At 39.6% G+C, this 23,767-nt stretch overlaps 1 protein-coding gene across 6 annotated transcripts in view; it reads right to left on the minus strand.

Moving 5' to 3' along the window:
• Positions 1–23,767, minus strand: part of EPB41L5 (erythrocyte membrane protein band 4.1 like 5) — a 147,500-nt gene that overhangs the window by 21,318 nt on the left and 102,415 nt on the right. For 5 of the 6 annotated variants that reach the window (XM_086718396.1, XM_086718395.1, XM_086718392.1 and 2 more), the window contains exons 17-20: positions 22,775–22,938; positions 19,479–19,576; positions 12,243–12,371; positions 8,696–8,760 (exon numbers count right to left, since the gene is read on the minus strand). In XM_086718396.1, the coding sequence (XP_086574522.1) occupies positions 8,696–8,760; positions 12,243–12,371; positions 19,479–19,576; positions 22,775–22,938 (456 nt within the window). Of the gene's footprint in view, positions 1–8,695; positions 8,761–12,242; positions 12,372–19,478; positions 19,577–22,774; positions 22,939–23,767 lie in introns of those variants that run through there. The other variant, XM_086718398.1, reaches the window with a different exon arrangement.

A 23,767-nucleotide genomic window follows, 5' to 3' on the forward strand; every position in this document is an offset into this window, starting at 1 on the left:
AATGCATATTTGTTTATTTATTTATTTAGAGCATATACACACAGACAAGCGAGGGAGAGAGGGAGGGGGAGAGGAAGAGAGGAAGAGAGGGAGGGAGGGAGAGGGGGAGAGGGAGGGGGAAGGGGAGGGGGAGGAAATCTTAGGCAGGCTCCACGCTCAGCCCAATGCAGGGCTTGATCCCACAACCCTGGGATCATGACCTGAGCCGAAATCAAGAAGCAGATGCTCAAGTGGCTAAAGCCACCCAGGTGCCCCTTCCCCCACCATAGCATCTAAATTTTATCTCAATAAAGCTGTTACTACAAAAATAAATGATCTGCATAGCCATTTCTCCAAAGTAAAAAAGACATCCAACATCCTCAGTGAATCAAAAGTCAAACCACAATGAGACATGCTTCATACTCTCTAGGATGGCTATAATTCTAAAGATGGAGAACAATGAGCACTGGAAAGAATGTGGAGAAACTGGTACCCATATACACTGTTGGTGGGAACAGAAAATGTCGCTATTTTGGAAGACAGTTTGGCAGTTCCTCAAAAGTTGAACCTAAGAGTTACCAAATGACTCAGCAATAACCCTCCTGGGTATATATTAATAGAACTGAAAGCGTGTCTACAAAAATTATTTTTTGTTGTTGTTTATTTATTTTGAGAGAGAGAGAGAGAGTGCACACAAGCAGGGGAGGGACAGTGAGAAAGGGACAGAGAAAATCTCAAGCAGCCTCCACTCTGTTAGTGTGAAGCCTGATGCAGGGCTCGAACTCATGAACTGTGAGATCATGACCTGAGCCCAAATCAAGAGCCAGACACTTAACCAACTGAACCACCCAGGCACCCCCAAAATTCTCTTATGTGAATGTTCACGGCAGCTTTATTCATAATTGTCAAAAAGTGGGAACACAAGTGTCCATCAATTGATACATGGATAAACAAAATGTGGTCTATCTACAAAGTGGAATATTATTCAGCCCCGAGGAGGAGTGAAGTACCAATACATGATACACTACAGATGAACCTTCAAAACATTCTGTTAGAGGGAGAGGGAAGATGGCGGCGTAGGAAGACGCTGGGCTCACCGCGCGTCCTGCTGATCACTTAGATTCCACCTACACCTGCCTAAATAACCCAGAAAACCACCAGAGGATTAGCAGAACGGAGTCGCCGGAGCCAAGCGCAGACGAGAGGCCCACGGAAGAGGGTAGGAAGGGCGGCGAGGCGGTGCGCGCTCCACGGACTGGCGGGAGGGAGCCGGGGCGGAGGGGCGGCTCGCCTGCCAAGCAGAGCCCCCGAGTCTGGCTTGCAAAAAGCGGAGGGGCCTGACGGACTGTGTTCCGACAGCAAGCGCGACTTAGCGTCTGGGAGGTCGTAAGCTAACAGCTCTGCTCAGAAAGCGGGAAGGCTGGAGGACAAAGGGAAGGAGAGCTGCTGAGCCCCCTGACGACAGAGCTCAGTTTGGTAGGGAACAAAGGCGCTCGCCAGCGCCATCTTCCCCGCCCATCCCCCAGCCAAAATCCCAAAGAGAACCAGTTCCTGCCAGGGAACTTGCTCGCTCCGCGCAAACACCCAACTCTGCGCTTCTGCGGAGCCAAACCTCCGGCAGCGGATCTGACTCCCTCCTGCTGCCACAGGGCCCCTCCTGAAGTGGATCACCTAAGGAGAAGCAAGCTAAGCCTGCCCCTCCTGCCCCTGTGCACCTTGCCTACCCACCCCAGCTAAGACGCCAGATCCCCAGCATCACAAGCCTGGCAATGTGCAAGTAGCCCAGACAGACCACCCCACCCCACAGCGAATCCCGCCCCTAGGAGAGGGGAAGAGAAGGCACACACCAGTCTGACTGTGGCCCCAGCGGTGGGCTGGGGGCAGACATCAGGTCTGACTGCGGCTCCACCCACCAACTCCAGTTATATACCACAGCACAGGGGAAGTGCCCTGCAGGTCCTCACCATGCCAGGGACTATCCAAAATGACCAAGCGGAAGAATTCCCCTCAGAAGAATCTCCAGGAAATAACAACAGCTAATGAGCTGATCAAAAAGGATTTAAATAATATAACAGAAAGTGAATTTAGAATAATAGTCATAAAATTAATCGCTGGGCTTGAAAACAGTATAGCTGACAGCAGAGAATCTCTTGCTACAGAGATCAAGGGACTAAGGAACAGTCACGAGGAGCTGAAAAACGCTTTAAACGAAATGCATAACAAAATGGAAACCACCACGGCTCGGATTGAAGAGGCAGAGGAGAGAATAGGTGAACTAGAAGATAAAGTTATGGAAAAAGAGGAAGCTGAGAAAAAGAGAGATAAAAAAATCCAGGAATATGAGGGGAAAATTAGAGAACTAAGTGATACACTAAAAAGAAATAATATACGCATCATTGGTATCCCAGAGGAGGAAGAGAGAGGGAAAGGTGCTGAAGGGGTACTTGAAGAAATAATAGCTGAGAACTTCCCTGAACTGGGGAAGGAAAAAGGCATTGAAATCCAAGAGGCACAGAGAACTCCCTTCAGACGTAACTTGAATCGATCTTCTGCACGACATATCATAGTGAAACTGGCAAAATACAAGGATAAAGAGAAAATTCTGAAAGCAGCAAGGGGTAAACGTGCCCTCACATATAAAGGGAGACCTATAAGACTCGTGACTGATCTCTCTTTTGAAACTTGGCAGGCCAGAAAGAATTGGCACGAGATTTTCAGTGTGCTAGACAGAAAAAATATGCAGCCGAGAATCCTTTATCCAGCAAGTCTGTCATTTAGAATAGAAGGAGAGATAAAGGTCTTCCCAACCAAACAAAAACTGAAGGAATTTGTCACCACTAAACCAGCCCTACAAGAGATCCTAAGGGGGACCCTGTGAGACAAAGTACCAGAGACATCACTACAAGCATAAAACATACAGACATCACAATGACTCTAAACCCATATCTTTCTATAATAACACTGAATGTAAATGGATTAAATGCGCCAACCAAAAGACATAGGGTATCAGAATGGATAAAAAAACAAGACCCATCTATTTGCTGTCTACAAGAGACTCATTTTAGACCTAAGGACACCTTTAGATTGAGAGTGAGGGGATGGAGATCTATTTATCATGCTACTGGAAGCCAAAAGAAAGCTGGAGTAGCCATCCTTATATCAGACAAACTAGACTTTAAATTAAAGGCTGTAACAAGAGATGAAGAAGGACATTATATAATAGTGACAGGGTCTATCCATCAGGAAGAGCTAACAATTATAAATGTCTATGCGCCGAATACCGGAGCACCCAAATATATAAAACAATTACTCACAAACATAAGCAACCTTATTGATAAGAATGTGGTAATTGCAGGGGACTTTAACACCCCACTTACAGAAATGGATAGATCATCTAGACGCACGGTCAATAAAGAAACAAGGGCCCTGAATGAGACATTGGATCAGATGGACTTGACAGATATATTTAGAACTCTGCATCCCAAAGCAACAGAATATACTTTCTTCTCGAGTGCACATGGAACATTCTCCAAGATAGATCATATACTGGGTCACAAAACAGCCCTTCATAAGTATACAAGAATTGAAATCATACCATGCATACTTTCAGACCACAATGCTATGAAGCTTGAAATCAACCACAGAAAAAAGTCTGGAAAACCTCCAAAAGCATGGAGGTTAAAGAACACCCTACTAACGAATGAGTGGGTCAACCAGGCAATTAGAGAAGAAATTAAAAAATATATGGAAACAAACGAAAATGAAAATACAACAATCCAAACGCTTTGGGACGCAGCAAAGGCAGTCCTGAGAGGAAAATACATTGCAATCCAGGCCTATCTCAAGAAACAAGAAAAATCCCAAATACAAAATCTAACAGCACACCTAAAGGAAATAGAAGCAGAACAGCAAAGGCAGCCTAAACCCAGCAGAAGAAGAGAAATAATAAAGATCAGAGCGGAAATAAACAATATAGAATCTAAAAAAACTGTAGAGCAGATCAACGAAACCAAGAGTTGGTTTTTTGAAAAAATAAACAAAATTGACAAACCTCTAGCCAGGCTTCTCAAAAAGAAAAGGGAGATGACCCAAATAGATAAAATCATGAATGAAAATGGAATTATTACAACCAATCCCTCAGAGATACAAACAATTATCAGGGATTACTATGAAAAATTATATGCCAACAAATTGGACAACCTGGAAGAAATGGACAAATTCCTGAACACCCACACTCTTCCCAAACTCAATCAGGAGGAAATAGAAAGCTTGAACAGACCCATCACCAGCGAAGAAATTGAATCGGTTATCAAAAATCTCCCAACAAATAAGAGTCCAAGACCAGATGGCTTCCCAGGGGAGTTCTACCAGACGTTTAAAGCAGAGATAATACCTATCCTTCTCAAGCTATTCCAAGAAATAGAAAGGGAAGGAAAACTTCCAGACTCATTCTATGAAGCCAGTATTACTTTGATTCCTAAACCAGACAGAGACCCAGTAAAAAAAGAGAACTACAGGCCAATATCCCTGATGAATATGGATGCAAAAATTCTCAATAAGATACTAGCAAATCGAATTCAACGGCATATAAAAAGAATTATTCACCATGATCAAGTGGGATTCATTCCTGGGATGCAGGGCTGGTTCAACATTCGCAAATCAATCAACGTGATACATCACATTAACAAAAAAAAAGAGAAAAACCATATGATCCTGTCAATCGATGCAGAAAAGGCCTTTGATAAAATCCAGCACCCTTTCTTAATAAAAACTCTTGAGAAAGTCGGGATAGAAGGAACATACTTAAAGATCATAAAAGCCATTTATGAAAAGCCCACAGCTAACATCATCCTCAACGGGGAAAAACTGAGAGCTTTTTCCCTGAGATCAGGAACACGACAGGGATGCCCACTCTCACCGCTGTTGTTTAACATAGTGCTGGAAGTTCTAGCATCAGCAATCAGACAACAAAAGGAAATCAAAGGCGTCAAAATTGGCAAAGATGAAGTCAAGCTTTCGCTCTTTGCAGACGACATGATATCATACATGGAAAATCCGATAGACTCCACCAAAAGTCTGCTAGAACTGATACATGAATTCAGCAAAGTTGCAGGATACAAAATCAATGTAAAGAAATCAGTTGCATTCTTATACACTAACAATGAAGCAACAGAAAGACAAATAAAGAAACTGATCCCATTCACAATTGCACCAAGAAGCATAAAATACCTAGGAATAAATCTAACCAAAGATGTAAAGGATCTGTATGCTGAAAACTATAGAAAGCTTATGAAGGTAATTGAAGAAGATTTAAAGAAATGGAAAGACATTCCCTGCTCATGGATTGGAAGAATAAATATTATCAAAATGTCAATACTACCCAAAGCTATCTACACATTCAATGCAATCCCAATCAAAATTGCACCAGCATTCTTCTCGAAACTAGAACAAGCAATCCTAAAATTCATATGGAACCACAAAAGGCCCCGAATAGCCAAAGTAATTTTGAAGAAGAAGACCAAAGCAGGAGGCATCACAATCCCAGACTTTAGCCTCTACTACAAAGCTGTCATCATCAAGACAGCATGGTATTGGCACAAAAACAGACACATAGACCAATGGAATAGAATAGAAACCCCAGAACTAGACCCACAAACGTATGGCCAACTCATCTTTGACAAAGCAGGAAAGAACATCCAATGGAAAAAAGACAGTCTCTTTAACAAATGGTGCTGGGAGAACTGGACAGCAACATGCAGAAGGTTGAAACTAGACCACTTTCTCACACCATTCACAAAAATAAACTCCAAATGGATAAAGGACCTGAATGTGAGACAGGAAACCATCAAAACCTTAGAGGAGAAAGCAGGAAAAGACCTCTCTGACCTCAGCCGTAGCAATCTCTTACTCGACACATCCCCAAAGGCAAGGGAATTAAAAGCAAAAGTGAATTACTGGGACCTTATGAAGATAAAAAGCTTCTGCACAGCAAAGGAAACAACCAACAAAACTAAAAGGCAACCAACGGAATGGGAAAAGATATTTGCCAATGACATATCGGACAAAGGGCTGGTATCCAAAATCTATAAAGAGCTCACCAAACTCCACACCCGAAAAACAAATAACCCAGTGAAGAAATGGGCAGAAAACATGAATAGACACTTCTCTAAAGAAGACATCCGGATGGCCAACAGGCACATGAAAAGATGTTCAGCGTCGCTCCTTATCAGGGAAATACAAATCAAAACCACACTCAGGTATCACCTCACGCCAGTCAGAGTGGCCAAAATGAACAAATCAGGAGACTATAGATGCTGGCGAGGATGTGGAGAAACGGGAACCCTCTTGCACTGTTGGTGGGAATGCAAATTGGTGCAGCCGCTCTGGAAAGCAGTGTGGAGGTTCCTCAGAAAATTAAAAATAGACCTACCCTATGACCCAGCAATAGCACTGCTAGGAATTTATCCAAGGGACACAGGAGTACTGATGCATAGGGGCACTTGTACCCCAATGTTCATAGCAGCACTCTCAACAATAGCCAAATTATGGAAAGAGCCTAAATGTCCATCAACTGATGAATGGATAAAGAAATTGTGGTTTATATACACAATGGAGTACTACATGGCAATGAGAAAAAATGAAATATGGCCTTTTGTAGCAACGTGGATGGAACTGGAGAGTGTGATGCTAAGTGAAATAAGCCATACAGAGAAAGACAGATACCATATGGTTTCACTCTTATGTGGATCCTGAGAAACTTAAGAGAAACCCATGGGGGAGGGGAACAAAAAAAAAAAAAAAAAAAGAGGTTAGAGTGGGAGAGAGCCAAAGCATAAGAGACTGTTGAGAACTGAGAACAAACTAAGGGTTGAAGGGGGGTGGGAGGGAGGAGAGGGTGGGTGATGGGTACTGAGGAGGGCACGTTTTGGGATGAGCACTGGGTGTTGTATGGAAACCAATTTGACAATAAATTTCATATATAAATAAAAAAAACAAAACAAAACAAAAAAAAAAACATTCTGTTAATTGAAAGAAACCAGACACAAAGGCCACACATTGTGTGATTCCTTTACATGAACTGTCCAGAGTAAGCAAATCCAATATGTGGAGAGACTGCAATGGGTATGGTGTTGCTCTTAGAGGTGATGACCACGTTATGGAATTAGATTACTGGTAATGGTGCAAAACTTTGTCAACATACTAAAAAGCACTGAATTGTATACTTATAAAGGGAAAACGTTATGGTATGGAAATTACAACTCAATAAAAAAGATAAGGAAAAACAGTCTACACCTACTACAGCAAAATGTGAAGATAGTACAAAGCTTGACATTTGGTACACAGACAATATATAATCTCCACAGTTTTCTAGAACCTTGAAATATTAAAAGGAGATACAGTAATTTTTCAAAGTGTGGTATGGCATGGGGGAAAAAAAGATTAGAGAGAAGATTAACAAAAAAGGAAAAGGTCCCGAAATAGACCCAAGCATAAACAGGAACTTAAACACATCTTAAAGGATACATTTCAAATCCTAGGGGGAAATTAGATTACTCAAAATATCAGCAGCCATTTAGAAAAACAAATCTAGAAGTTGGGAGTACATTCTAGGGTGTTTCCAGCAGTAAGAGTTCAATGCAACTGGGCAGTCCTATCCCCATTATTTTCCTATTGGAAAAAAAAAATTTTTTTAAAATGAAGTTCTAAAAGACTCTAAATAATAACAGTATTTAAAGTGTTGTGGGCCAGGGGTGGCTGGGTGGCTCAGTCAGTTAAGTGTCCAACTCTTGATTTCGACTCAGGTCATAATCTCACATTTCAGATCAAGTCCCATGTCAGGCTCGGTGCTGCCTTGGGATTCTCTCTCTCTCTGTCTTTTTCTACCTCTCCCTGGCTTGCAATCGCACACGTTCTCTCTCTCAAAATAAATAAACTTTAAAAAAAAATTTAAAAATTAAATGTCGTGGGCCAAATGATTTACTGAAGTTAATTAAAAAGTTAAATTGTAATTCTAGTTTTACCCTGATCACCAATTAGTATGTTTGTTGAATACTAACTACACAATACAAAGCATGCTATATGCTTTAGGGCTATGTTGGTTACAGTACCTGGAACTGAATAAGATTAATCAGGAAACTGCTCACTGAATCACATTTTGAATAATGGGAAAAGAAATAGCACTCATTCATCCAACAACGTTTAGCACCAACTAAGCACAAAACACTGGATACACAGTGATGAAAACAAATTGGCACAGAGCAGGGGATAAAAGCCTAGCAAAACAAATAAATGGCCTAATACTCATTAAAGGAAAGAGACACAGAAGGGACTTAAAATAGCAAAGAAATTTATGTGAATAATGTAAGAGCCCATAGTAGAAAGTTTGTAAGAACAAGGCCACTGTGATAATAGGATGGCACTGAAGTTAAGAGAAATAATATACATTCCTCACATGCAGATTAAAAATATCTTTAAAGGTCGCTTTTGCTCTGCAGTAGAAGGATGAGAATGTAGAGACTAATTAGAATTATCTCTAGATAATCTAAAACTAGGAAGTAAACAGCTATGTAATGGATACAAAAGTGAATTCAAGCTATCTTTCAAATAGATATCCTGAAATTATTTGGGGATACACTGAAGAACAGGAAAAAAGAGCAAAAAAGCAAAGTTAAGAGGAAAAGAACATCAAATTAATTCAGTCTAACCCAAACTGTACCTGTTTGTGGCAGCATCCTGAGCATGTGCGTTTTTATGACTTAATAAGCTATCTTCTCTTGTAACCTGAGAAAATGAAGAAAAAAAAAGTAAATCTTTGTAAGGATACTAAAGTAATAAGGAATTTACACATCTTTCCAGTAAAAACAGAAATATCACTTTGCTTCAGTTCCAGAGGTAATCATACCTTACATATGGAAATACCAGTACCTCACCTAGTGTAGTCTCATCCACACCCAAATTAATAATCCACACTTCTACTTCAATAGTACACAAATTTACGCCCTTTACTAGACAGCTCTCATGGTGTGTTAGTCAATATATACAGAATCCCAAAAGATTCGATGTCAGAATTTTTTGAATTTACCTGATAAAAAGAAGAGACAGATAACTAAGCTGCATATTTGGCCTTTTATTTTTCCCTGAACACAAAAGGTATGTTAGGAGGAAATTCTAAAATATTTTTCTGAGGGGATCAGTTTTTTCTCTTAACTTGATTGAGGTATCATTTACATAGAGTAAAAAGCACATTGTTAACTTTTTTTTATTTTTTTAAATTTACATCCAAATTAGTTAGCATATAGTGCAACAATGATTTCAGGAGTAGATTCCTTAGTGCCCCTGACCCATTTAGCCCATCCCCCTCCCACAGCCCCTCCCATAACCCTCATGTCTCGGGTCCATGAAATACAGCCAGACCAACACTAAACCATCCTACACACTAGAAAACTGATTGGAGCACACATTTTTAATGTGTGGTTTGATGAATTTTGAAAAATATATATAGGTGCATAACCAACACCACAATCAACATGTGCAACACTGTCACTACCCCCACAGCGTTCCCTTGAGGCTTCCAATGCAACCCCATCAAAAACCCTGACACACGGCAAACAATGAGCTGTATGTCTTATAGTTTTATACACATGGAATCATAATGCCTATCTTTTTAGTGTCTATCTCTTTAGAATAGCATGATGTTTTTGAGATTCACCCATGATGCTCATGTATCACCAATTCATTCCTTTTTATGTGCTGAGTAGCATTCCACTGTATGAATATACCACAATTTGTTTACCTGTTTACCTGCTGATGGACATTTGGGTTCTTCCTAGTTTTTAGCAACTTCAAATAATGCTAAGAACATTCATGTACTAATAACCTGTATGAACCTACGTTTTCATTTCTCTGGGGTACATACCTCAGAGTAGATCTGCAGGGTCATGTAGGAAGTGTGTATTTAATACATTGTCAAATGCTTCCTAAAGTGCTTGTAACGTTTTATATTCTTACCAGCAATGTGCACTGCAGGAGTGCCATCACTGCTAACACAGGGATGGTCAGTTTTTAATACTGGCCATTTCAGTGAATGTGTTTTTCAGCATGCATGTGATGCTAGCTGTAGACTTTTTTCGTTGATACCCTTTATCAGGCTGAACAAGCTCCATTCTATTTCTAGTTTGCTGTGAGCATTTACCATGAATGGGTGTTGATTTCTGTGAAATGCCTTTTCCATATGAATTGAGACAATTTTCTTTACTTTTTAATATGGTCAACTACAGTGGTTTTTAAATTATAAACCGACTTTTTTCCTGAGATAAACCCTACTTGGTCTATTTTGTTAAGGATTTTTGAGTCTATGCACAAGAAGGGTATTAGTCTATAGTTCCTTTTCATATGAAATCTTTTGCTGGTTTTGGTATACCAGGGTAATACTGGTATCATTAAATGAGTTGGGAAGTGCTTCCTCCTCTTCTATTTTCTGACAGAGTTTGTATGGAACAATTATTTCTTCAGTAGATTTCCAAAATGAAGGCATCTGGCCCTGGATTTTTCTTCATGGGGAAGTTTTTAACTATGAAATAAAATCTTTTTATTTTAGGGCTATTGAATTTATTTTTCTCTTCTTCAAGTCAAGAAAAGTCCCAAAGTGGAAATATTATGTAAGGTAACAACAGTAACACCTACTGCCACTGCTAATACAACACGTAGCTTCAATACTTAATCAAATGCTGTTTATGTGCCAGGCACTCACCATTCCATGTCCTTTACATTTACTGTCCTTGTAACCCACTTTAAGGTAGGTACTACCATTATCTTTTCTTAAACACGATTGAACTGAGGCTTAGAGAAACTAACCTGCCAAATCACAACACTAGTATGTGGTAGACTAGAAAGGGATTCAAACTCAACTTGTCTGATTCCAGAGCCTGTATCATCATATTTCATATTTACTTTTATATATAAATATCATGCTTTATGTTTACACTAGGAGGAGAGGATAAATAACCAAAGCATGAACAATATTCCTCAAATCTTCTCAGGTTCTGTTCAAGGCTTGTGCCTGGGGACAGGATGGGTAAAGTGCATCTTCTCCACAAGATATTTTGAAATCCTAGTTGATAACATGACTTGGTGAGATGGGCTGCTGTCCTGATTTTAGTATGGAGGGTTAAGTCTGAAAGTTAGGGAGCACCAAGGGAAAGCAGACTCTGACAGCATGAATGCCATAAACTTCATGGGGGCTGGTCCTTGAAGGCCTTGAAGGCTGTGAAGGGCATAGCATCCTTCACAGTGTCACAGCCAACTCGTTCACCTTGCAACCGTCACTACTGTGACATGCAACTTTACCAAACTGAAGTCAGATGGGTGGCGGGAAGTAGCAGACTGCTAAAGACCTGAAACCACAGACTTAGTATTGACAGGAATCTAAAAATCATTAGATTTTCTGGCTATAAAAATGGCAAAGATTAGGGACTCACTTCCACAGGAATTTGGAAGGGTTTCCTCCATCCAAGGGAAGGGAAGCAAAAATAATATAAAAACAGGGAGGGGGACAAAACATAAGAGACTCATAAATATGGAGAACAAACTGAGGATTACTGGAGGGGTTGTGGGAGGGATGGGCTAAATGGGTCAGGGGCACTAAGGAATCTACTCCTGAAAACATTGTAGCACTATATGCTAATTTGGATGTAAATTATTAAAAAAAATTAAAATTAAACGGAAAAAAAGGTTTTTTTTAATTTTTTAAAAATTTATTTATTTATTTTGAGAGAGAGCAAGTGGGGAGGGGCAGGGAGAGGGAGAGAGGGAGAGAGAGAGACAGGGAGACAGGGAGAGTGGGAGAGAGAGAGAATTCCACGCAGCAGGCTCTGAGCTGACAGCACAGAGCCTGATGTGGGCTCGAACTCACGAATGGTGAGATCATGACCTGAGCTGAAATCAAGAGTCAGATGCTTAATCGACTGAGCCACCCAGGTGCCCCTAACAAAAGTTAAAAAAAAAAAAAAAGTTCTTACACCCTAGAGGGTCTTTACTCTCAACTTTTTATCCCATGACTGCCTCCTCTTAAACTAGCTTAGACTTAGACTTGGGAAGGCATTCTGCCATCCTGAGCCTGTTTCTGGGAACTACTCGCTATCTGCAATCACTAGCTAGGTCACCCTTATTTAACACTCATGTACTTTATGTGTCTTCAGGGTTCTCAGCTGTAAGTCTCATCTATTGCCGCTTCATCAGGACTCTCCCCATTAAAGGCAGCTTACCTTATGCACTGCTTCTACTTGAGCCTTCAAAATGTTACTCTTCAAGTCAGGAGGAACTCTCCTGGCATTCAATCCTGGGCTCTCAATGGCATTATTAAGACATTTCTCAGTCAACTTCACCACCTCCTCCTAGATATTAAAAATACAGTGTAAGCAACTCTGGCGGGCTATAGTTATACAGAAATAGGAAAGGGGCTGATGAAAGTTCATATTCAGACAACCAGGATATCATGTGTCTTAAGCCTTCCTATCCTATTCCAGGAATAGTCCCCTCCCACCATAAGCAGTTTCAAACTAAGGACTCAATAGTCACAAACATGAAATACAAATTGGTAGAGATCTCTAGAAATCATCCAGCCCAACTTCCTGCCTTAAAGCTACTGAAGAACTGACTACATCATCCAGGACAGATGCCTGAGTTAAATCACACATGGAGAACATGTGCCATTTGCTGTAATTAACTTCAACCGGATTTTAGGTTAGGCCCTACACAGGCTAATCCCTGTAATTCTGGAGCTGTCATCAGGCAGATGATTTTGCTTGGGATTATGTTATATAGCCACAGTCACTCTCAGGTACAGACTTATGAAAATGACAGAATAAGGCACAAGTCCAGTCAGTGAAGATCTTAATGAAAACATTATAAACAAACCATTGTGAAAAGAAATAAATGGAAGGAAGCAAATTAAGAAGTTTAAATTATCTGTACTACAACTGATACCTTAAAATGAATGACTACAACAACAATTATTGTTATTATTACGTGCTTGCTATTTAAGGCTGATCTAAACAACAGACTGACTCTAAACATTTTCTTAGTCTCACACACAGCTTCTGTTCTGTAAAACAGGCTAGCTGCCATGTATGGGATTATATACTACACCATTCTTTCAGATTTGAAAAGATTTAATTAATGTGCTTATTCTGATTTGGTGTTTCTCAGTGTGGTTTCCACACATCTGCCTCCAGGTGGGCCCCTAAAATCTGAATGTTTAACAAGCTCCTCTATGTGATTCTAACACACATATAAGTCTGAGAATCACTATTCTGAACTAACTCTATGTCTGTAACTGCTTAGTGTTTGGAATGATTCCTATTAATTGCAGGAAGTTCCTTACATCCTTCTTCAATCATGACTAGTTCACACTGTATGATCCAGGAATCCCACTTCTGGGTATATATCCAAAGGAAACAAAATCACTATCTTGAGTAGGTATCTCCCTCCTGTGTTCACTGTAATATTATGCATAGTAGCCAAGATATGGAAACAACCTAAGCATCCATCGATGGATGAATGGAGTAAAAATGTGGTGAGTGTATGTACATATATGAAATATTATTTACGTTTAAAAACAAGGAAGTCTTAGCATAGCCAACATAGCCAATAATACTGTAGTAACTTTGTATGGTGAGAGATAGTAACTACACTTATAGTGAGCATTTTATAATGCTTGTAATTGTAGAATCATTACGTTATACATTTGAAACTAATATAAAACTGCATGTCAACTATACTTCAGTTTTAAAAAAGAAGGAAATCTTGCCATTTGCAACAACACGCATTATGCTAAGTGAAACAAGTCAGAGAATGACAAATATTGCATGGTATTACTTATATGTGGACTCTAAACAAACAAAAAATCCAACTCAGAAACAGAGTAGAATGGTGGTTGCCAGGGGCTTGAGGGTAGGAAAATAGGTAAAGCTTGGTAAAAAGGTACAAACTTTCAGTTATAAAATGAATTAAATTCTGAGAATCTAATGTATAGCATGGTGACTATAGCTAATTATACTGTTCTGAATACTTGAAATTTGCTAATTAAGCACTGTCACCAAAACCCAAAACAAAACAAAAAGGTAAATACGTGAGGTGATGGATATATTTATTAATTCAGTTGTAGACATCATTTCACAATGTATATGTATATAAAATCATCACATTGTATTCCTTAAATATAATACAAATTCATTTGTCAATTATATCCTAATAGTAGGGAAAAATCATGGCTAATTCAAAATAGTTTGACATTTTCTTTTCAGAGTCAATTATGTTGCGGACTTGAGATTACTTGGTAATTACTGAAATTTGCAAGTTATAGGATTCTCAGAGCAACCTGCCTATATTACAAACAAAGACAAGAATTCAACACATATCTCACAAGTAAAGTATAAACTGTCACCATCTCCCAATTTTTGCAAAAGTATAAAGGCTTTAAAATTGCCTATACATCTACCTATCACTTCCTTCCCAGGAAAATAATGAGATGATTGAAGGTATTTATTTATAAGGCTGTTTGTCACAGCACTGATTATGACAGTGAAAGTTAGCAATAATCTAAATGTCCCGGGGCGCCTGGGTGGCGCAGTCGGTTAAGCGTCCGACTTCAGCCAGGTCACGATCTCACGGTCCGTGAGTTCGAGCCCCGCGTCGGGCTCTGGGCTGATGGCTCGGAGCCTGGAGCCTGTTTCCGATTCTGTGTCTCCCTCTCTCTCTGCCCCTCCCCCGTTCATGCTCTGTCTCTGTCCCAAAAATAAATAAACGTTGAAAAAAAAAAAAATTAAAAAAAAAAAAAAAAAGCTATTGTCCCTGCACTTTTATTTTAAAAAAATACATCACATTTAAATGTTTGGAAATTATTTATCTTAAAAACATTAACTGTAGTTATCTCTTAGCAGTGACTAACGGAAGATTTAAAATTTCCTGCTTTTAAAAATCTGTATCTTCTATAATTATGATGTCTGAGAACATTAAAAAATTACTGATATACAGTTGAGTGTAACAGCTTTAAAACACTTTCACTTTCTTTCATTATAGTACATAATTCCAGTGGCAGCCAGTTACTATGCCACTGACAGTCCATCTTGGAAGGCCACAAGAAAAGCTCTCCACTCTCCCCTTATTTGCCTAAAAGCAGAACATAAACTTACAAAAGTATCCCTCCTCCCCACTCCACCAAGAAGGACAAAGATTAATCCCTGGGGACTTCAGACCCTTCTCAATGAAAAGCAAGGAATCAAATCTGCGTAACAACCTTACTCTTATTTATCAGACTTTTTCCTTATAACTTTCTCATAACTGGCTTCCCCTACATCTTTCAACTCTAGCTGAAGGTGGTATTCAGGCAGGAATTCTAAGCTGTCTCTGAGAGTTATTCATTTTTCTCTGGGTTAGGAAACTTGTTTTTCTCTTGTTACTCGGTCTTTTGTCACAGAGGTCTCAGCCAAGAACTCAAGAGGGTACGGGGAAAATTATTTACCAATTATTGCCAAGCAGGAAATGTTTGCCTTTGCATTCATAAAAAGTATAATTTCTACGTACTAATTACATGATATGTAACAGCTCACTGATTTCTGGAGAAGTATGGCCGTTGCACAGCTAATGTCTGAAGACTGCCTCCATTTCCAAAGGGAAGTTAGACTTATTCACATACCTTCTGTGTCCACTGCCCTGTGTCCAGGGCAGATGTAAAGAAAGTTAACTACTTGTAATCTGAGGGTTGATGGGGACAGGGGTTGGGAAGGTGGAAAAAATGTGAGATGGTCATTGAGGAAGGTACTTGCTGGGATGAGCAGTGGCTGTTGTATGTAAGTGATGAATCGTGGGAATCTACTCCTGAAGCTAAGACTACAATGTATACACTATATGTTAGCTAATGGGACAATAGATTATTATAAGAAAGAAGGGAAAAAAGAAAGGAAGGAAGGAAGGAAGGAAGGAAGGAAGGAAGGAAGGAAGGAAGGAAGGAAAGAAAGAAAGAAAGAAAGAAAGAAAGGAAGGAAGGAAGGAAGGAAGAAAGAAAGAGAAAGAAAGAAAGAAAGAAAGGTAGGTAGGTAATGACTTGCAGAAGCAAGTGAAATGGTGTGACTTATGTCAAGGATAAAAATGGAGATGATCAACATACGTACATGAAGGAAATTACTGTTAGGAAATGATTCCTTCCTTCCTTCCTTCCTTCCTTCCTTCCTTCCTCCCTCCCTCCCTCCCTCCCTCCCTCCCTCCCTCCCTCCTTCCTTCCTTCCTTCCTTCCTTCCTTCCTTCCTTCCTTCCTTCCTTCCTTCCTTCCTTCCTTCCTTCCTTCCTTCTTCTTTCTCTCTCCCTCTCTCTTTCTTTCCCCTCCTTCCTTTCTTTTTTGTTAGAGATTTTATTTTTAAGTAATTTCTACATCCAATGTGGGGCTTGAACTCACAACCCCAAGATCAAGAGTCACACACCCCACTGAATGAGCCAGCCAGGTACCCCAGAAAATGTTTCTCATATCAAGGTGACACCTGCACACCTCTTACATACTCGCTGACCTCAACTCTTCTCGGAGGCTATTAAAACAGGTTACACTAATGCCTCTTTCACATAATACCTCTTCAGATATCTAAAATGCCCTTCCTGGGGCACCTGATTGGTTCAGTCGGTTAAGCGTCCAACTTCAGCTCAGGTCATGATCCCAGTTTGTGAGTTCAAGCCTTGCATCAGGCTCTGTGCTGACAGCTCACAGCCTGGAGCCTACTTCGGATCCTGTGTCTCCCTCTTTCTCTGTCCCCTGCTTGCACTCTGTCTCTGTCTCTCAACAATAAATAAACATTAAAAAAATTAAAAAATAAATTTTTTTAATGTTCATTTATTGTTGAGAGACAGAGAGAGGCAGAGTGCATATGGGGGAGGAATGCAGAGGGCAGAGAGAGAGGGAGACATAGAATTGAAGCAGGTTCCAGGCTCTGAGCTGTCAGCACAGAGCCCAACATGGGGCTCCAACTCACAAATCTAGAGATCATGATGTGAGCCGAAGTCAGATGCTCAACCGACTGAGCCTCCCAGGCGCCCCCTGTCAAAAAAATTTTTTTAAATAAAATGCTATTTCCTGAGACTACTGATCCTTAGTTGTAACTTAGCTCTAAGAGCTTTCACCATTTAGTTCCTTCTCTTCTCAAACTGCTTTAGTTTCCTAAATCAGTTTTGAAGAGTGCTACCCAGAAATGACTGTAATAATACTATGTTTGGACCTCCCTTTTTAAACCCTTTTGGTTAATATAACAGAGATGTTCTGCCAGTCACACTTCAAACCACATTTACATATTCCTAAAACACTTTTTTACACATGCTTGTGTTATATTCTACCTCTCTATCTAATCCTGTATTTTCAGATTTATAACATATATTCTTATATATAGTGCATCATTCCAGCCTGTCAGTCTTCATGGATCCTGATATTGCCTTCCAAAAACTGTATTTCTTAGCTGTTTTCTTTTATCTTATTAGTTTATCTTACAGAAAGTAAACAATAAACACGTTTGTAGAACTGAATCAACAGTGTATCAGGGTGTCAAGGGACTGCATCAATCCTGGGTAATGTAGGCCTCCCATGGCATGAGGTCCCTCTAAAATGGGTTCTCAAGACATGAGTTTGAAGTCAACTCTGCTGCCAGTAGTGCTAGTCTGAGCCTAACATTCTGTCACTGGCTTACAGCTTCTCAGTTCCACAATTCTTAGAGCTAATCATCCAAAATTGGTACTTTGCTTTACCATAATGTATTTTATTTACAGGTTGTTCATCCTAAGATTACTTTAATTAGTAAAGCTTTTATCAAGATTAATTTGCATTCCCTAAGAAAACGTGATCTACTGATGATAAAGGTAGAGAAATCAGACTGGATTAAAAATGTATCATCTATATAAAACAGGAATCAAACTTGTATATAGCACTCTAGTTATAAAGAGGTCTCTTATTTTTTTTTTTTTTAATACAACACTGAGTTCTTTCTTGTTATTGCTGCCTGGCATCGATTAATCTCACTAAATATTAGCTATCATTTTTTCTAGCTATGTGAACCCCAGAATGTTCCTTTACGGCAGCCACTGTCCTTTACCTAACCTACTCTTACACTCCCTTTCCTATCCTGAACCCACACTCCTGTTCGTTCTTCAAGTCTTCAAGATTAATTTAACAGATTCTCTGCTTTGGAGGCTCAGTGATATTATAATAAGACATGCAGGGAATTTTACAAAAGAAACACATTGCTATTCAGTGGATTTGCATGAACTCCCTTCCAGTGTAACAATCATTCCTCTTCTCCCACCCTATGCCCAGCAAGATTCATCATTCCCCTTCAGGTTCCTTCTAGTCCTTCATTAAATTCTTCTCAAATTAATTTCTAACCATCTAAAGCTTTCATCTAGAGCTTTCAATTAACCTTCTGTCTCTGACCCTGCATTCCCCTACCTATAGAGATAGTAAAAACAACGGACGATATGAAAGCAAACAAATCAATATAATTGAAAAATACTGAGGGGTCAAGAAAATGAAAGCCTTTCTGGAATTTAATCAGCTTGTAAAAGACATTCCTAAGCAAAAACAGAAAAAGGAAAAAGAAAACCAAGTTGGATTCAAAAAGGTAGCTTGAACAATGACAAGAAAGAAGAAAATCACTCTCTCTGTTACACTGGTCTCTGAAGAAATTCCAGCTAGTTATCCAAGGATGAAAGAACACTACAAATCAGCTGGTCCCTTTTCCTCTTTAAAACCAAAACAAAATTAATTCAACAGATCCTTGTTATCTGTTGTCTATATATGGAAAAAAGGGTGTCTCCAGATCATTATCTAAAATTTACTCTTCCATTTAGTAGGGACACCTAGTAGCTGACACAGTAAATTATTTTTACCTCATCTGATCTATTTTTAATTATCTCTATAAGTTGTTTAAGAAAATTTTTAAATTACACTCAAACAATGAACTAAAGTTTAATATGTTAAATTGGGATGCACCCCCCACCTCACACCTAAAACTCCAAGGGCACAGGGTGGTAAAAGTTATGAAGGACAAAGCTGAAGCATCTCAAGTTCCATTCTCTTCCTTGTTTATAGGACAGAGCAGCTCCCGTTTGAACAAATCCTTCTGTAATTTTGAAAGGCTTTCAACTGGTTCTTCAACTATAGCACAACCCATTGAATAGAATTAGAAAGAGGATGGGCTGAATCAAAAGAACAAGTTTAAAGCAACCACAACACTTTGCATGTGTGTCTAAAAACACTCAGGAGATGACTTTACAGTTCCTATCATGGCCCAAGTTTCTTCCTTTCCTCCAGAACATACATGAACTGTGTGCTTTTTAAAGAGATCTACTGTAAGAAGTCCACACACACACATGCCCCAGCGAAAGAAGAGAGAAAGCATCAGCTTTGGAAAGCAGGGATTTCCAGAAGGTCTGAAGATGTGTACAGGTATACGAGGGAGAAATCTGAATACCTGGTTGTTGATGTTGACATCAACGCTGGGACGGGAGGACGGCAATAGACTGCTTTCCAACTCAAGGTGTCTGAGCTTCTCTGAGGCATCTTTTAATGCTGGGAAAAAATGGCAACATGGCCCCTTAGTCTGTCAATCTGTCACAGCTGTGTGAGGTAATACACTTAAGTTTTTTTCCCCAATACCAGTTACCAAAAATTAAATGGAATAATCCAGATCACCACAGAATAAATACATTTTCTTTCTAGAACCAGATAACTATTAATTTAAAAGTTAACCCAAACAGGGGCGCCTGGGTAGCTCAGTCAGTTAAGCATCCAACTTTGGCTCAGGTCATGATCTTGTAGTTTGTGGGTTCAAGCCCCGCCCTCATCGGGCTCTGTGGTGACAGCTCAGAGTCTGGAGCCCACTTCGGATTCTGTGTCTCCTTCTCTCTCTGCCTCTCCCCCGCTCGTGCTCTGTCTTAAAAATGAACATTAAAAAAAAAAAAAAAAAAAAAAAAAAAGAGCATGTTGGGGAGCCTGGGTGGCTCCGTCGGTTAAGCATCCAACTTCGGCTCAGGTCATGATCTCATGGTTCGTGGGTTCAAGCCCCGTGTTAGGCCCTGTGCTAACAGCTCGGAGCCTGGAGCCTGCTTTAGATTCTGTGTTTCCCTCTCTCTCTGCCCCTCCCCCACTTGCACTCTGTCTCTCTTGGTCTCTCAAAAATGAGTAAATGTTAAAAAAAATTTTTTTTTTAAAAAGTGTGGATAACTGAGTCCCAGTTGGCCTTTAAAAGTTAACCCAAACAGGAACATTGCCCTGTATCTACAGTACTCCTAGAGAGCCACTGGATATGGAATCTCAAGAGCATGTGCAGTTCAGAAGCCCTTACCAGCCAAAATATCTGAAGAAAAGGCAGAGAACACCTGTGACACGATCCTTCCACAACCACAACCCAAGCTCCTCCTGCTGACCTCAGTACTTTGCCTTGCCACTTTCTTTCCTCGGCCCTGACTATACGCTGCCTAAAACTATACTTTTATGAAGCAAACAGATGGAGGACATACATTTATTCACTGACTGATACAACATATTATGTATTGATAACACAGGTGCAATGCAGGAAAAGCCTTCTGTCTCTCTTATGTTCCACCTAGCTGCAAAACACATTACAAATAAAGTTCTCTAACCACTGAAAAGATAATATATTAAACACAATTCACCTTTAAACGAACTCTATTTAAATTAGCCACTCTGTAATAATCTTATTTTGCAGGGACTAATCTGGTATGAGTTTGAATTTTCACACAGTCTCGTGATAAAGCAAGCTGTTGAATGCCTAGTAATTTTTTTTTTTTTAATTTTAACATTTACTTATTTTTGAGAGACAGAGAGAGGCAGAGCATGAGCAGGGGAGGGATAGAGAGACAGAGATACAGAATCTGAAGCAGGCTCCAGGCTCTGAGCTGTTTGTTAGCACAGAACCCAATGCGGGGCTTGAACTCACGAACTGCAAGACCATGACCTGAGCTGAAGTCGGATGCTCAACCAACTAAGCCACCCAGGCGCCCCATGCCTAGTAATTTCTATTAAATTAGGTAGAAGGGAGGGAAAAACTATGAAATCATTTTCTCCTCGTCAAAGGGATCTTATAAAGTGTCCATTCATTAACTCAGTGGATCCCTCCCATGGCTATACATTAAAACCAGATAGGGAGCTTTTAAGGAATACGGATTCCCAGAGCTGATCCTAGTACGATGATAACAGAATTTCCAGAGATAGTTTTCCAGTACTGGCAGTTCTTAAAACTTTTCCAGTAATTTTAACGTACAAAATCACAAATTCAACACTGATCTTCCCCAAATCCTCCATTTTCGTTTATGTACTTTAATTGCCATCTCCTGGTTTTCTTAACGCTTCTTTATGCGATACTAAATTTTAAACATGATGATGTTGAGACCACAAATACTTTAGCTTATGCTGATAACTTAATACCCCCAAAATTGGGATCTGGGGGAGGGGGTTCTGGCTGAAATAAAGCTTCTTGTGCTACTTCTGTTTGTCTGAGGAACATCCTAAAATTACAGCATGTTTTTAAAAAAGTTACCATGTATAGCTACTTACCTATGTGAATCAGGATTTTGATATTATAGCCAAAAGAAAATACAGAATAAATTGGATACCAAGATTATAAAACCTTAATTCCTAATATCAAAACACTCTATTTTCATTGAGTGACTCTGAACACGTTATAAATGTGAACTCAGTAAGTCTTATTAATGAAACCCCCATGCTACACAAGAATTTCTTCTGTCACAACTTCAACATCATTTAAGCTCTGTTTGAATACCTTCTGTAATGAGGGGCTCACTTCCTGTTAGGTATCTTAACTTTTAAAAAGTTAAGCAGCACTCTTCCTGGATTATTTATTTTTGTGGGTCTGGAACAACAGTCCTCATTAGTAACAAAATACTTCCTAGGAGCTAATGGAATGTCCGAACATCTATTAAATCCTGTGTTATAGGAAATCTTTAAGGAAATTTTCTCTTAATTTACACTTAAGAAACAAAGTAAAAAAAGCAAGTTTGAGAATTCATGAATGCTTAGGGTTCCTGGGTGACTCAGTCGGTTAAGGTGCTGACTTCAGCTCAGGTCATGATCTCTCAGTTCACGAGTTCAAACCCTGCGTCAAGCTCTGTGCTGGCAGCTCAGAGTCTGGAGCCTGCTTTGGATTCTGTGTCTCCCTCTCTCTCTGTCCGCCTCCACCACCTCCCCCCCACCCCCCCGCTTGTGCTGTCTCTCTCTCCAAAGATAAATAAACATTAAAAAGAAAAAAGAAAATTCATGAATGTTTAATGACTTATAAATGACACAAATGTTTAATTTTTTTTTTAATGTTTTTATTTATTTTTGAGACAGAGAGAGGCAGAGCATGAGCAGGGGAGGGGCAGAGAGAGAGGGAAACACAGAATCCGAAGCAGGTTCCAGGCTCTGCACTGTCAGCACCGAGCCCAACGCGGGGCTCGATCTCACGGACTGTGAGATCATGACCTGAGCCGAAGCTGGACACTCAACCGACTGAAACACGCAGGCGCCCCAAATGACACAAATGTTTAATTGTCCCAATTATGTAATCTTAACAATTTCAATGGACCCTTAAGCCAAAAACAGGCAAGAAGGCACAACTATTCTTCCTTAAATTTTAAAATTCAACTATTGCATAAAACATTCTTGAAGGAACTGATTTAAATAGCTCACTTCAAAGGGATGTAAAATAAAAAGTTGTCCTTGATGTTATACAGAACATTTACTTACTCTCGCACTCCTCTTTAGGTTCCTCTAATCCAGTTTGCCCGGTGACTGTGTTAACTTCATCTGGCACTTGGGGTGTTTCCAGAGTGTCAGGTGCCCCAATTAGATCATCAATGGTTGTTTCCATTAAGTCTGGACTATCTAGCAAATCAATATTCAGAGGCAAGCTGTAAGGGTGAAAGAAAACTAACTTAGATCAAGAAATTTATCATGAATTTAAATACTAACAAAAATATCCTATGAAAACAAATCCATGTAAGAGTTCATATCCCAACTGATTTAGTCATCTGTCAAAACCTTTTGGGCAGACTTCTCTTCCAGCCAAAAATGGCATAAAAGGGACTAGATTTAGCACCCCCCCTCCCCATACCCCAAAATAACTGAAGGAGAAGAAAAGAAACTATTTTTAAGATATTTCGGCATCAGATAACACAGGCGATTTAGAAAACAAAGATGGTAAACTCTATGACGGCCTTGAGAGAATTCCCATGCAGTGGTGCAGAGGTGAAATGAGACTGGGCATGGAGGACCTAAGCTGAGAAGACGAGGCTCACTCTGGGCTACAGGGCCTACTTCCACAGACTGTAAAACACATAATTCACAGGGTACTGAATACTCAGAAAGGTCTTGCCTCAGTAGTGAAGAATAATCAACCCACACTGGGCATGGCAATGGACCCACCTAACATATCATAAAAATAAGACCTGAAATGCTCATATTGTTTCTAAGTAACAATTGCATCCCAAAATAAAGCTCAAGAAGATTTACAAGAAAAGAAAATTATCTAGCATCCAACAAAGTAAATTTCACAATATCAGGCATCCACTGACAGATTACCAAAAAAAAAAATTGCAAATTTAACAGAATAGTTAATCAATAGAAATTAATGTTAGAATTCGCAGAGAAAGACATTAAAACAGTTATTGTAACTACTCTATGTTCATAAAGTTAAGCAGAGACCTAGAAAATATAAAAGACCCAAATCAAACTTCTTGA

This window comes from Puma concolor, chromosome C1 (genome assembly GCF_028749965.1).
Source record: "Puma concolor isolate L17-30 chromosome C1, mPumCon1.1.hap2, whole genome shotgun sequence".
Lineage (NCBI taxonomy): Eukaryota > Metazoa > Chordata > Mammalia > Carnivora > Felidae > Puma > Puma concolor.